General features: G+C 41.7%; 1 protein-coding gene across 4 annotated transcripts in view; it reads right to left on the bottom strand.

Moving 5' to 3' along the window:
- ATP2C1 (ATPase secretory pathway Ca2+ transporting 1) overlaps positions 1 to 16,195 on the bottom strand; it is a 116,355-nt gene that overhangs the window by 87,074 nt on the left and 13,086 nt on the right. Inside the window, exons 1-2 of one of the 4 annotated variants that reach the window (XM_067737435.1) lie at positions 13,947 to 14,086; positions 13,505 to 13,686 (exon numbers count right to left, since the gene is read on the bottom strand). The exons of 1 other annotated variant lie outside the window; for it this stretch is intronic. In XM_067737435.1, the coding sequence (XP_067593536.1) occupies positions 13,505 to 13,510 (6 nt within the window). In that variant the 5' untranslated portion in view covers positions 13,511 to 13,686; positions 13,947 to 14,086. Of the gene's footprint in view, positions 1 to 13,504; positions 13,687 to 13,946; positions 14,144 to 16,195 lie in introns of those variants that run through there. 2 more of the 4 variants (XM_067737436.1, XM_067737437.1) reach the window with 2 other exon arrangements.

Here is a 16,195-nt window from a genome sequence, read left to right as displayed (position 1 = left end):
GGGAATGAAAAAATGATACAACCTCTGTAGGGGTTCCTCAATAAATTAAACATAGAATTACCATATAAGCCAGCACTTCCACTCCCAAGTATACACCCAAAAGAACTGAAAACATATTCACACAAAAACCTGTACACGAATGTTCACAGCATTATTATTCATATTAGCCAAAAAAGTAGAAACAACCCAAATGTCCATCAACTGATAAATGTATAAACAAAATGTGGCATATCCATACAATAGAGTATTATTTAACCAAAAAAAAAAAAAAGAAATGATATATGCTATAACATGGCTGAATATTGGAAACATGCTAAAATGAAAAGAGTCAGACACAAAAGGTCACATATTGTATGAATCCATTTACATGAAATATTCAGAACAGGCAAATCCAGAAACAAAAAGTGGATTAGTAGCTGCCAGGGTTGGGGAAAGGAGAGAACAGGAAGTGATTGCTAATGGGTAAGGGGTTTCTTTCGGGGGTAACAGCAATGTTCTGCAATTAGATGAATACATAACCTTGTGAATATACTAAAAAACAATGAACTGTGTACTTTAAAGTGCAGATTTTACAGTACATGAATTATATCTTAGAAAAGAAAAACAGTAAAGGACAGGATCCACAAAATAATTTAAGTCATGATTTACCCCAGCAATAAAAGAATTAGTATTCAGTCTGTAGGTGACTTTGGGTCTAAAACTATGCATCCAGAATAAAGAAGATTAATTGGGGGACTGATTTCAAGCACTTATAGTCATGGGACCATACATAGAACAACCTTCCAAGTGCAGATGTAGAAATGAGAGCTGTAACTAAGGAACCAGATGAGCAAGCCCAAAAGAATGATCTCCAGAGTACAGTTCCTTTCAAGTAAACTACTATGAGCCAAAGCACACTACAGCTCTACCTAACTTTAATCAAATCCAGCCCTTTTATGAAGGTATATTCATTACAGATATGGAGGAGGGATATGATCACCATTTACTTCAAAAGATTTAAAAAATTAAAAATCAAACAGGATGTGGAAAGAAACTAAAAGAGAATACAAACAGTTAATAAACATAATTTTATTACAAATGAGTAACAACCTTACAGAAGTAGGTCGGGAAGAAAAGAACTAGCCTAAGTAACTTTGGAAAACAGATTTAGACTGTACTGTAAAGCTGAAGACAAATACTGTACTCTAGTTTAAAAACGTGTTTCTCAGTCATCAGCAACATGGCAGAGTGAAAAGCTCCCTTTGTCTCTCCCTTTCAATCTACAACCAGTAAAACAGCCACAAAGCAACAAAAAGTGCCTCTGCCCAACACACCAGGACGCCGGAGAATTCCACACATTAGTACACATAAAGGTGAGTGGACTGGAACACACAGGGGAGGTGCTGCCTGCAGTGCTCACCCTACCACCTCAGCAGCTGAGCCCTCAGCCCCAGAGAAGCCAGTAATAGCAGGGGAGGCAGTACACACAATGCGATTCCAGCCTCCCGGCCTCAGCAGTCCCCAGATTAACTGGGCCGCAGCTGTGGGGCCTGAGAAGACACCCCTCCAGCCACTGAAGCACCCATATCTCCACGCCCCACACCCTACCTGCAGTAGCTGAGCTCTCACACCTTACAACACCCGACACAGCAGAGGCATCTGTGCAACCTCAACTCCCCCCACCCACTTCCTTTCCCCTCCCACAGCAGCGGAGCCTGCAACTCAGGGGATCCCGGACGCAAACGACAAGCCCACCATTGGGGCGCACCACCAGGTAGCGACACCATAACACCAGTGACACTAGCAGAAGCAAGGTACCAACAATTCTGGAGGCACAAGAGGAAATAATGACAGCACTGAAGCCACACCTCCGACAGAGGTGGTGGAGGATGGAAAGTGCTCAGAATCCAGCAGAAAGGCGGTCACCACTTCAAATGCACTGGCAGAGGAACAACTCATCAAGCACCGTGAATAACCACAGTAACACTGTACCACAAAAAAGAAAAGGACAATTCTCTAGAAACCAAAATTAAAGTCACAGAATATTGCAATCTGGTAGAGAATTCCAAACAGCTGTCCTGAAGAAACTCAATGAGCTACAGGAAAACGGAAAGCACTTCAATGAGCTCAGGAATAAAATTAATGAACAGAAGGAACACTTTACCAAAGAGACTGAAACTCTAAAAAGGAACCAAACAGGTATTCTGGAGCCGAAGAACTCAATAAACAAGATGAAGAATGAATTATAAAGCACTGGAAAAAGAGCAGACCATATAGAAGAGAGAATTTCTGTCTCAAAAACAGAAATCTAGAAATGATACAACTAGAAGAGGAAAGAAATAAGATACTTTAAAAATGAGGAAATTCTACAAGAGCTATCAGACTCTTTTAGGAAGGGCAACATTAGGGTAATAGGTATGCCAGGAGAAGAGAAGGAGAAGAAAACAGAGTTTATTTAAAGAAATAATAACTGAGAAATTCCCAAACCTGGGGAAAGGAACCAGATATACAAGCCCATGAAGCTAAGAGAACACCTAATTACCTCAATGCAAAAAGACCTTCTCCAAGACATATTATATTAAAATTGTCAAAAATCAATGACAAAGAAAGAATTTTAAAGGTAACCTAGAAAGGAACCCCACTCAGGCTACCAGCAGATTTCTCAGCAGAAACGCTACAACCAGGAGGGAATGGAATGACATTCTCAAAACACTGAAAGATAAAAACTGTCACTCAGGAGTACTCTAGCCAGCAAATTTATCACTCACATATGAAGGACAAATACTTTCCCAGACAAACAAAAGCTGAGGGAGTTAATCAACACTAGACCTGCCATCTACCAGAAACAAAAAGGCAGAAGTACATAGAACTTCCAGTAAGGTGACAGACTCAGAAAATTGCAACTCTTTATCAGAACAGGTTCTTAAACACTTTATTATAGCAAAAAGGTTAAAGGGAGAAAAAAAAGTAGAAAAAATAACTATAGCAACTTCAATTTGGTAACAAACTCAACATAAAAAGGGTAAATTAATTTGAGACAACAAAAACACATAAAAAAATGATGAAAACTGTATAGGTAATTACTTCATCTTACTAGAAAAAAAAATTTTTTTAATGTGTTTCTCACAGGGGAAAAGGTTAGCAATTCTGAAACTACTTTTGTGTGTGTGCACAAAGATTGAACAAATAAGTAAATACACTGTGGATGAGAACAGATTTCTTACCTCTGGAGAAGGAAGTAAAAGGAAAGGGAAAAAGCTGGGGGGGTGGGGACTGGAATGAACCCTGAGGTATGGGATTGGAACTGGCAGCATCAGTATGAACTCATGGTTTTTAATCTACATGTAGATGGATAGATAACGAAATAAAAATATATTTTATGTAAATTACAAATGTGTATTACTATACATGTATTTGCTAGCTCTGTCTACCGAGAAGACTTAGAAACAGTAACACCCCAACAGTACTGAGCACGCCTGGCACCCAAATCTTGGTTTCTAGATACCACTCTCCAATAAAATGAATCTGCCTCCTTTGGAAAAACGGTTGATTCCATGGCTGGCGCAAACAGGAAAAACATGAGACGCATGGGGAACACACTGTGGTACCAGAAAGTGAATTAGTTCCCACAAAATGATGGGTACGCTATAAAAAGGACACAGCAGGCAAATTTGAATGTGTTCTCAATAACCAAAGCTGGAACAATTTGAGCAACAAAACACTGGATTTTAACCCACATGGTAAAATAAATATCCACAAATCCATGTAAATAAATAGTTGGACCACTGGTAAATAGAGGAAAAAGGACAATTCTTCCTTAACAGTAGAACTGCAATTAATAAACATAGCAGTAATGAGGGTGTAGGAGTTCTAACAGGTCTCCCCAAGATGTGCCACTTTGGCATGTGGATTATTTTGAGCTAAAGGCAATAGAGGGACTTCCCTGGTGGTGCAGTGGTTAGGAATCCACCTGCCACTGCAGGTGACACGGGTTTGACCCCTGGTCCAGGAAGATCCCACATGCCGCAGAGCAACTAAGCCACTAACTGTGCACCACAACTACTGAGCCTGTGCTCTAGAGCCCGCGAGCCATAGCTACTGAAGCCCGCGTGCCACAACTACTGAAGTCCACGCTCCCTAGAGCCCGTGCTCTGCGACGAGAAGCCACCAAGATGGGAAGCCCTCACAACACAACGAAGAGTAGCCCCACTCGCCGCAACTAGAGAAAGCGCACGCACAGCAACAAGGACCCAACGCAACCAAAGATAAATAAATAAATTTATTTATTTATATTTTTTAAAAAAGTATGATGAGATGCAGGATGTTTGCAGTTTCAAAGTACCTCCTCACAAGAGGAAGATATTAATTACAAATGAATTATTACAAGTGAAAAATTACATTTATTATTAAACATACAACTACTGTTTTTTAAAGCCTTCAGCTAGCACCAATTATTTTACCAGTAATATCAGAATTTAAAAGACTGTGGTCCTCCTCTGTTAAAGGAATCACTGTCCTTGAAATCTATGGACTAGCCAGTAATTCAACCATACAAACAAATGATAGATTCCTTAATTCCTTCTCCTACTACCTCCTATGCCAATGGCATTCATTTCAGGCAGCAGTTTATTGATGGACTTAATTTTACAGGCTATGGCAAACCAACCCCTCATGAAATCAAAAACATGACTGTGGCCTTCTTCACACCCTGTACTTACCTGACCTAGAGGGCTACAGGTACAACAGGGAGCTGTGCAAGCCTTTCCAGCAATTTGTGGTCAGATACAACTTAATGGCATCAAAAGCTACCAACTTTGAATCCTATAGATTTAAGTTGAATGAGAATTTCTTTGCTGCCACAAAATCAGCTTTACTTTATTAATCTCATGTGATATATGGGAAAATCAATGCATAGGGAGACAGAACTGATTTTTTTCCTAAAGGAAAGACTCCTCAAAGTACCAGCAAAGGACTCCTCAAAAATGAGAATGCCACACAACTATGTACATGTAAATAAACATTAAACACAGTGAGGCTATGATTAGAATGCATTTTCAAGGGAATGGTCTCTTGTATTAGAATTGAAAATACATGTGTCCTGTCCCTAACATGAGTGGAACAGACAGTGGTAATGTCCACACTTTACAAAAGAGAATAAAAAGGTACTTGACAAGCAAAAGAAAGCCACCTATCTGAAGGAAAGTGCTGACTTCTGAGAGGAGCCTACCTGAAATTCTGTAAATGGATAAAAAGGTAAAGGACATCACAGACATGTGAGGTCTGGCATTTTCCAAAACAAGTAACTCAGAACACTTCAGTCTTAATTTCAAAGAACAGTAATACTGCTTTCAAATAGTAAAAGTTCTGAAAGCAAGTAAAATAATGAATTTAACCTACATGATTAGGTAAAAACTTTTAATCCAGATTTTAACATTTTTGCCTACTGATAGAAACAAATCATGAAATACTCAAACCCCAAGCCAAAGTAGAGTCAAAAATATAAATTGATGAAACCATGAGAAAAGCATTAAGATAATAAATGCAACAAAATTTTGCTAGGCATCCCACTCGTCTCAGAAAAATATGTGAAGCCTTGAAATTAGAAGTTGTTTAAAAGACCAATGACAAAAATAACTTCCTTAAATCTATTCATCAACCAAGGTAAAGGAAATTAGTATTTCCTGAGCAGCTTTTTCATGCCAGGCACTTACACATCTGCCCTATTTGATCCCAAAAAGCCTGAAGTAGAGTCATTATTATCTATTTATAAGTGAGGAAATCAGCGCTTAGAGGAGCTAACTTCCTTGCCTTTGGCTAGAACAATGTTTCTCAATCTCAGCACCACTGACACTTGGCCAGGTAATTCTTTGTTTTGGTGAGGACAGGGGACTGTCTTGTCAATCACAGGATGTTTACCAGAATCACTGGCCCCTACCCACTGGATGGCAGAAGCATCCTCCCACAGTTGTGATTAACAAAAACCTCTCTAGACATTGGAAATGTCCCACGGAGGGCAAAACTGTCCCCAGCTGAGAACCCCTGAGTTACAGTGAAGAAGGCAGTATTTTCATTCAACAGACAAGGGCTACGTGCCAGACCCTGTTCAAACTGAATTAGGGACAACTGAGGGTCTTTGCCCTCGAGAGCTTGCTTTGAACCCTGGTCTTCTAGCCCAAGTGGTGTTCGATTTTAAAACAAACCTCTCTCCACACACAGACAGTGTGACCTCCCACACCCTCCCTCTGGCCAGTGCCCACGTGAGCTCACTCCTTCAGCCAGTCAGCAGCACCTCCACTCACCCACCTGCACTGGCTCAACAGTTTGTAGTCACTTCTGACTCAACCCTCCCCTTCATTCCCTGTTATCAAGATACTGCCCAAGCTCTGCTTGTTTTGCCTAGGAGTAAAATGTCTCTCTCATCCATCCCTATCCTCCATTCCCATCATTCTAATGTAGACACAAGGCCAACTCCCTGCCTTTTTTCTACTACCAGTAGAAATCAGAAGAATTTCACCTCTCTTGGTCCCTCAAATGAATTAAGGGTATACATCAAGATATCATAACTGAACTACCAACCTCTAGGGTAGGGGGCTGGCAGATATCAAAGAGTAGTCGGCAAAGACCACATCCTCCTTTTCTGGAGTGGGAAAGGAAACTGAAATTTCCCATCCCATCACAGACACTTTCACTCAGATGTTAACTTGCAGTAAAGAGCAGCCCTGACAAGCATTAAGAAAAGGACACAGGAGAGATCAGTTCACGTGCCATTAAAAAGTGGCTCGCATGCTATTTCTGGCACTTGTGCCATGCACCACTTTTGCCTGCTCAAGGGAACGGAGAACTGACACTCAAGAAGGAAGTAAGGTAAGATTCCCAAAGAAAGCATGAACCAACTAGCATTTCTGCCCCTCCCAATGTTTAAACCCAGAGGTAGGTACAGCAAACATTCCACTAGGGAAACTCTAAAACAGATAGTCAAACAAAGTCTAGTGAAATAACTGCATACAAACATATATATTTATATATATATACAACACATTCATAACATAATACACAGCACAAAAACGTTAATTTATTTATACTGTAAATGAAAGGCTTTAAGATGAGAAAAAAATCCAGGATCTGTTTTAAAACTTATCTCTCAGGACTTCCCTGGTGGTCCAGAGGTTAAGACTCCACACTCCCAATGCAGGGGGTCCGGGTTCAATCCCTGGTCAGGGAATTAGATCCCACATGCTGCAACTAAAATCCCACACTCCACAACTAAAGATCCCGCACACAGCAATGAAGATCACACGTGCAGCAACTAAGTCCCAGCGCAGCCAAATAAATAAATAAATATTTTTTTTTAAAAATAAAGTTGATCTCTCTCCTAGGCAGAGAACAGAACTTCATTATATTAATGGTTCTTAGGAGTGCTTTGTCCTTTTTGACTTTAAGACATCACAATCAAAATAACTTTAAATCCAGTATCTGAAATTCACAACCTAATCAAAAGTCTTAATTTATACTTCACAGTTTCAAAAAAATAATGATCAAGAAAAGTATTATGGGTAACATCCTAAATACTTCTGCCTTATTATTTCTGAGTTTTCCTGTAAAGAACTGAAATCAAACACCAGTACAGGGTAGCAAATATATTCAGTATCAGGGTCCTATTGCTATTCCAACTTTATCAGGTTATTCATTTTATGTAACTAAATAAATAAATGAAAATAATTTCTACAAGGATCCTTCAACGTCTCAGAGTTTTCTGAAAGAATAAAGAATGTGTTGTGCTAAATTTCTGTTATTTCCTCTTGGGAGACACAAGTTTAGGTCAGTAACTTGATGAAATGATCAAAAGTCAAGCCAAAAGACCTCCCTTTACCAAGAAATTATCATTAACAGGAATATTAAAGACATAATTCCAATTCACACATTCTCTAACATCTGATGCAGGAAGAAAGAGATTGAAGTTCAATTAGATGCCCAGTTACAACCATCTTAAAATGATGTTTCTGACCCCTGCTATTACTGTCTTTCTCTGTCCATAACCTATGATAGCCTTGTAACATTTCATTCAATTTTTTTCTAAATGTATCCAATAAGCTTAGTCTAAACTAATCTAACTGAACACAATTTGAGTAACTCGGCCCTCCTTATCCACAGGTTCTTGTGGCAGATTCAACCAACTGCAGATCAAAAACACTAAAAAAAATTCCAGAAAGTTTCAAAAAGCAAAACTTGAATTTGTTGCATGCTAGCAACTATTTACATTGGTTTTTACAACTATTCATATAGCATTTAGATTGTATTAGGTATTATAAGTAATCTAGAAATGATTTAAAGTGTAAGGGAGGATGTGCACAGGCCATACGTAAATTACTACACCATTCTGTATAAGGGACTTGAGCATCCTCAGATTTTGATATCCGTGGGGTTCCTGGAACCAATCCCCTGATACTAAGGAATGACTGTAATTCTAAGATGTATACCTTTGTCAATATTAACTTAAAACCTTGAAGACGGAGGACATATTAACCAATGCATATAAATACCAGCCATATAAAGGAAATTGCATTGACGGCCTGACATTTTTTTTTCTGAGAAATCCTTTCCTGTATGAAATGATGGCATTAACCTAGAGTTCATCCAACCAGTTTTTACTTTACCGCCTTTTATTAACACTTGTCCATATGAAAACTGTAAAAATAATCTTGTCACAACTGATGCCTGAAATCACTATAAAAAGAACCTGTTATTTAACAAAGTAAACATGGGAGGAACTTTTGAACATACAAAGAGATCTTTAAGATGTTACATGTAGCAATGGTGTAATTTAAAATTTTCCCAGCTAACTTTACCATCAAGCTAAGGTGTTCTTTCCAGCTTTAAAACAAAAATTGACCTTGTTAATAAACAGATTACGGTTAACCAAGATCTCAAAAGAAAATCAGCCTTGAGCTCCAAGGGAAATGTTCCCTAGGAGACTATTCTGATTGATACTGCTTCAGTTAACAGAGTTGAGTTCTAATGACATTAAATGAATAATAAAAACATTAAGACAAATCACGTATTTAGGACTCAGCTGTCAGGAGACTACTACTTACAAATATTCTCTGCAGCATCCTTCCTCTGGGTTAAATTACTACAGTTTATCAAATGCTATCATATAATCTTTTAGTTTCAACTCTTTTCTAGAAATACTGATTAAGAATATTATTTTATCAACAAAACTGCAAACATTATAAATTATATTTTCCACACCTAAAGATATAAAATATTTTTATAACCTGGTTTCTTATTTTTAGTTAAAGAAATACAATTAATATGGTTTCTCATCCCTTTTTCCTTACAGTTCCTCCAACTATCCTAACACAATCTTTTCTTAACATATTTCTAGTGACTAACAATTTGAACTCGAGTAATAAACTATTTTAAAAAGTAAAGTGTAGGGGCTTCCCTGGTGGCGCAATGGTTGAGAGTCCGCCTGCCGATGCAGGGGACACAGTTTCGTGCCCTGGTCCGGGAAGATCCCACATGCCCCAGAGCAGCTGGGCCCGTGAGCCATGGCTGCTGAGCCTGCGTGTCCGGAGCCTGTGCTCCGCAACGGGAGAGGCCACAACAGTGAGAGGCCCGCGTACCGCAAAATAAATAAATAAATAAATAAGTAAATAAATAAATAAATAAAAAGTAAAGTGTAAAGAAACGTACTATCATTTTCACATGCTATCCAAAATGATCAGGGGAATTTATTCTAGATGGATTAGCCATGCCTCTAACCTTAAATTAAGCATGTCCTAAAATCTTGAAGATCATTATATTTCTATATTTAAGGCTATGTTAAATAGTTTCATGTGCATTAAATTTATAGTGTTTTTTCTATGAAACAGACCAAATTTATTCCAAAGAAAAAAGTCCATTACTGGGAAGGAGAAATTATTTGCAAATTTCTCCAGCTAGAAATATCTTTTCTAATAAGCCATCCCTTTAAACATACAAATGATTAATTTTTAAAACATCAGATGAAGAGCCATTTACTTGTGCATCTCCAATTCCTAAATGGTATCTGTTTAGATCTGTGATAAACATGCAAAAAGGAGTTCCAAAGGATGTGGATAAAATCCTAACCCATGAATGGAAGTCTAGAACCAGTCCCTGAAATTCCAGGAAACTAATACTTCAGATACTTCTAGTGACTGACTCTAAGTATTCATGATGCATCCTGGAGGCTAAGGCTAAAAACTGATCAAGGTTTGCCAAGAAAGTTTAAATGGGCCATGGGAGAAAGGTCCAGAAGAACTGAAACTGAAGTACCAAAAGAAATTAAGCACCGTGGCTGAAAGGAGCCACATGGATGAAGTTGCAGACATGGCACACTCCCTAAGGACCTCCAGGCTCCCGCTCCCAGGGCCACTAGCAATTCCATCCTATGCACACCTAGAGGTAGGCGGAACTTACCTACACACCAACTGAAGGAGTCTCTGTTTCTGGGGAACAGCAGCAATCACTCAGTCACTCAGCAGGCTAACTGTGTATCAACCATCCTTCTCAGGCACTTTATTACATACCAGGCTTCATTCTTTCCTCACACCCACCCTCCAAAAGAGGTCATTATCCCATTTCCAGATGGGAAAACTCAGCAGCTAAAAAAGCTGAGAAACACAGTAACTCATGAGATATTTACAAGAGGAAAAAAATTACCTATTCGGATTCAAATCCAAGCCTGTCTCTTTCTACACTGTCCTCTGGTTTGTTGGTAGAGCCCCAACATCTCTGCGGGCTTAAAGCCTTACACTATAGAAAATTCTGCACTTAAATCCACCCACTCCCTAACAATGAAAACTTCACACACAGCATTTTGGCCACTACTGTACCCCCTTTCAACATTCAATGTCATGGGCTTCCCTGGTGGCGCAGTGGTTAAGAATCTGCCTCCCAATGCAGGAGACACGGCTTCAAGCCCTGGTCCGGGAAGATCCCACACGCCACGGAGCAACTAAGCCCGTGCACCACAACTACTGAGCCTACGCTCTAGAGCCCAGGAGCCTCAGCTACTGAAGCCCGTGCGCCAAGAGCCCGCGTTCCGCAACAAGAGAAGCCACCGCAACGAAGAGAAGCCACTGCAACGAAGAGGAGCCCCCGCTCACTGCAACTAGAGAAAAGCCCGCGCGCAGCAACAAAGACCCAATGCAGCCCTAAATAAATAAATAAATAAATAATTTTATTAACCAAAAAATCATTCAATGTCATAACAACATTAATGGCAGGTGGCATATTAGTATGCAAACACTGGGCTAGGCTATTTACAATTAACATTTATTGAGCATTACTATATATGCCAGATACTATTCTAAATGCTAACAACCTAAATGCTACTAATAAGGCAGGTTCTATCAATATCTTTATTTCACAGGTAAAGAAATTGAAGGACAAAATGCTTAATAATGTGCGCAAGGCCAAATGATGGTAGGTGGGGATCCAGCATTCAAATCAAGTTGCCTGGTTCCACAGTGCATGCTCTTAAATGCTAGCCATCCTCTCTTCCAAGAGAATTTACAGAGTTTCTCATTTAACCCTCCTAACTATGTAAGCCAAGTATTACCAATCCCGATTTATAGATGAGGAAACAGAGGCTTAGAAAGGTTAATTTGCTTAAAATCACACAACTTTTGGTGGTTAAGGTATAATTCCAGTCTGTTTTTGTTTCACACCCCTAAGATGTTACTATATCTCATATAAAAGAGAATACTAACTGTAAAAAGGAAAGCGACAGTAATCTATGTATTTCAAAATGGCCAATTGGTTTTGAAAATTTCTAGGCTATATACAAGTTCTTAAAAATGTTTAAGAAAAGAAAAAGGGGTGTTATGGTAATGAGAAACTGACCAAAATGGCCTCCATCATTAATAGGCGGAAAACCTCCACTAGTTTTTAAGAATTGTATAATCTTTTACTATGAGGCCAAATCATTATTTGGCCATAGAGTACAGAGACTCAGACACAAGCGTGCACCATGCTCCCATCTCACAACCACTCCCTACCACCTGAACAGACAATGAGAGCCAGCTTTATTAGTCATGCTCCTTTTCCTAAGAGATCAAGAAACAGAAAAGCAACATCTAACAATCCACTGACTTTAGGCTACACTCTTAAATCTGGTAACATTCTAAAAGCAGAAGCTCAAGTTTAACATGTTATTTAAGATTCAACTACCAAGAAACAGGTATATGAATGCATTTAATATTCTTTGTCTCTTGTACAGAAAGGATCTGCCTTCCTTCAATCTATAAACTAAAAGACAAAATGGAAAAAACCTCAGAAAACTGATTTTCCATACCATCAGACAAAAAATATTGCTTTCGAATGCTGTTTCTAAAGATCCAGTTAGACAGTAAAAGTCCGCTGCAGTTATATACATGAGTATTTCAGAAAATGTCTTCCACAAATTATCCATCGAGAATAAAATTAAGCAAGATAATCATGCCTTTCATCATATTTCCCTCATATCCCAGATGTCTCAGATAGCAAAATAGGTTATTGCATATAAGAAAAGTCTATTTTAAAATAACTAGTCCTACTTAGATCAAGCTTACATTTTCAACAACAGAAAAACAAATTAGAAAGCAGCCAGCAAGCCCAACTGCAGCTCCTTTGTACCAGATATAGATTTTAAAAACCAAAGATACATGAAAACAAAATGTAATTTGTAAATATCTTTCATAGCAACTTACAGCCCCACTCAAAAAGAAAAAAAAAAGGAATAAATGAAAAAAGATTATCACACAGAAGTCAGTCCAAAGAATAAGTGTGCTTGTTTCAGGAGAGGAAAACATTGATTCAGAGTTGTTCAATGCTTTTAGAAAATAATCAGTGTATGAAAAGCATTAAATATTTTATAAGGCCAAAGGAATCAAGTAACATGTGAATGATAATCCAGTGCATTTGCAGCATACAGTGGACAAACAGGTTCCACTGTCAACCTCCCAAAGCATGTTTTGAAATGAGGAGGAACTTTAAGAAATCACCTCATAATATTTCGTTAAAATCAGAATTGACTTTTGTGAACTGAAAAGCAACGAATTTTTCCCCAAAGCTGCATTTAATAAAAAATCGTTTTCTTTCTTATAAACGAATCCAGTTACACCAAATCAAGGCTTGATATGCAAATACACAGGGATGCAATGCAGAGCCTTCCCTCCCCATTTCCACTTCCCCTGGAGTGATTCCTCTCTCAGAGACTATGGAAACATGCAGATGCCATCTGAAATGAAAACTTCCTTTCCATCCCCTAAGCTAAAGAAGCAGGTTCCTCGGAAAAGCAGAATCAAGCTCAGTCACCCTACAGAACCTTAATTTCCGAAACGCCCTATGTTACCAAAATAAAAGCCAGATATCCTAGGAAAGCAATTCCTTGGACACTTCACAATCAAAGGAAAAAATAAAATCAGAGAATTAAAAAGGTGGCGAAAGACAGACAACTTAAAAGCCAACCACCACACCCTCAACTCCGCGCTGCAACCCGCCTGCCGGGGGCCTTTACCTTCATCTTCCATCGAAACTGCACTTGGGTTGATGGCTACAAAGTCTTTAGTGTCAGCCACGGCCACACTGGGAAGAGAGAGGAGAGGAGGACAAGAAGAGAGGCCCCCGGAATCCCAGGCCGTCACCCCCGCTCCCGGCCACGCGACCCGCGGCTGCGCCCACCACCCCTAACAGCAGCATCTGCAAAAGAAACCGGAGAAGCGGCGCTGACGGGTGCGGGAAGGGACGGCCGCCCACCGCCCCCCAGGCCCCGCGCCCGCCCCCTGGCTGCCCGCATCCCCCCACTCACGCCGGCGGGGCGGGGCAGCGCCCCGGAGACGCCCCCAGCCGGGTACCCCGGACGCCCCCAGGACCTGGAAGTTTCTAGAAACGGGGGACAAGAAGTAATCCGGGCGCCCCGCAAAGCCCCAGACCCCTTTTCTGGACTGCGGGGGACTCACCCGCGCTCTCGCGGGAGCGGCTCGCCAAGCGGCGGCGCCGAACGGGCGCCTCTCCCGGCGTGGGGGCGGCAACCGGGAAGGCGGGCGGGGCGGGATGGGCAGCAGGTGAGGGGACTGGCCTCGGGCGGCCTGGCGGCTCGGTGCGGCAGTGCTAGTCTGCTCCCGCCTCCGCCTCCTGGGCTCCGCCCTCCCCACCTCCCGCCGCCCCGGCGCGCCCCGCACCCCGGGCCCGCCCCGCACTCCCGGGGCCAGGCGGACCGAGCTTTGTCGCCACCACTTCCGCCGCGAGGGGCGCGCGCGCAGGCGCACTTGCACGCCCGGGCACGGACGGCGGAAATGAGCGGAGCCCGACCGCCCGCTCCGAGGGGCTTCGGCTGGGGGCGCCAGTCCCGGCCCCACCTGCCCTGCGGCGGCCCCTTGGCCACCCCGGAGACGTGCCCGGCGTTTCTACGCTCCCGCCGGGCGCAAACGTGGGAGAGCTGCCAGCTTCCCCGCGCCGGCCGCGCGTCCTCAGGAAGCAGCCGCTAGCCCGGACCGAACGGGCAGGCGCAGCCATGTTCTGGGCCCACGAGGTGTCTGAGCGACCCGACGATGCAGCGGGAAGCCGCTCCCGCTGGGCGGCCGTCACAATCTGGGCAGGTGACGCGGGGACGCCGCTGCCTCACTTGCAAGCCAGTCACGGTTGCTCGGCGCCGACCGCGGGGCGGGGCCCCGCGGGGCCACTTCCCAAAGTTCCATCCCGGTGGGGGTTTGCCTCAGCGCCCGCGTGCAAGGAGAGCCAAGAGCTCTCCAAGAGCAAGGAGAGCTCGGGGGAGGGCTTTGCATCCGTTGAAGTGTGCAACCAGAGGGGCTGGAACAATTAAAAGCCTCGCGTCCCCAGATGGAAGCTGAAGAACGGGCATTACCTTCAGCCGCAGGTTCTCTTTTGCCTCTTGAATTTTTCACTTGCTCAGCACCTAACCCAGACCCCCAACAGGTCACTTTTGATAGACCACTGAGTTTAATAATCCTTGTCAAGCCAGATACAGCAGACGTTGAACCTAAGTCGTCGCGCACCCAGATCCACTAGAGGGCAGGTCTACACCTGCTGAGTTCCAGCGCATCCTGCAAAGAACTCAGGGGACAGGATAACAAACGGACCGGGTTACCTGTTCTGTTTGGCCCAGGTTAAGTGGAACTAGTCTAGGATCAAAAATCCTGGGCAGGTTTCTTGATTGAAGAAACATTGAGATTTTATTCGGCAAGGTCACTTTTAAATTTCAGAAGTGAAACCATAAAAATCAAGATGAAACATTTCGAGTCTCGGAGTTACTATGTATATGACCACCTTTGGCTTGCATGCTTAATGATTTTTGTCCACTTAGTGGTGATACACATAAGGCTATGATTCGTGCAACAGTGAATGTGCTATCTCTTGCCCAGTGCTGTAATCAATTTGTAATGATTATTACTATACTTACTGGACCTTGACAGCACCACAGCATCACATTAAAAACACAAGCAAGCCTCTAAAGTAGGAAATGTATAGACATAGACGTTATTTGTTATTAACATATGATCTTACAAAATAGAGGATAATTTTCTATTGGATTGCTTTAATGAGCTCAAACATTTTATCTTCGGCAACTTTTCAGAATTACCTGTTGTGAACTGCAGTACTCCTGCACTGACACTGAATTCCTAATTACCCACCCCCGAAGATTTATCACTCCATTGCTTACATCTAAAGTAACTTACACTGGAATTTTACTCTTTGGTTGCCTAAATTGTGAAAGCCATTATTCCTATTGCCAAGTCAAAAAAGAAACTGGATAACACCAGCTTTGTTCAGAAGAATTGTTACTTACTTCATGCATCATCTCACAAATTCCAAGGCACTGGAACAGCAAAAACCCGTAAAGTATAGCTTTCAACCACTTAGCTGATCCCTAAGCTTCATCAACATATCTCTGCAGAGTGGTCTGTTCTATGCCTGTACCAAGCTAGCCAATATCAGTAGCACCAACTTTGACTTCCTGTGTATATGAAAGGCAGCATTTATTAACAATATTCAAGCCAGAGCAGTGAGGGCCACAAGCTTCAGAAATCTTCCTTCTTCCAGCATTTCCTTCTCTGACCAGCTGACCCACCATGAAACTTTTGTGTAGCAATCTCCACTTCCTCATCTCGGGGAAGGAGGACTAAAATATAGGTACACTGCATTACATACACATACAAACATGTGTGTACACACATTCACATATATACAT

Source organism: Pseudorca crassidens, chromosome 5 (genome assembly GCF_039906515.1).
Source record: "Pseudorca crassidens isolate mPseCra1 chromosome 5, mPseCra1.hap1, whole genome shotgun sequence".
Taxonomy (NCBI): domain Eukaryota; kingdom Metazoa; phylum Chordata; class Mammalia; order Artiodactyla; family Delphinidae; genus Pseudorca; species Pseudorca crassidens.
The sequence above is the reverse complement of the archived record's forward strand: the minus strand, read 5'-3'. Positions and strand labels throughout refer to the sequence as shown.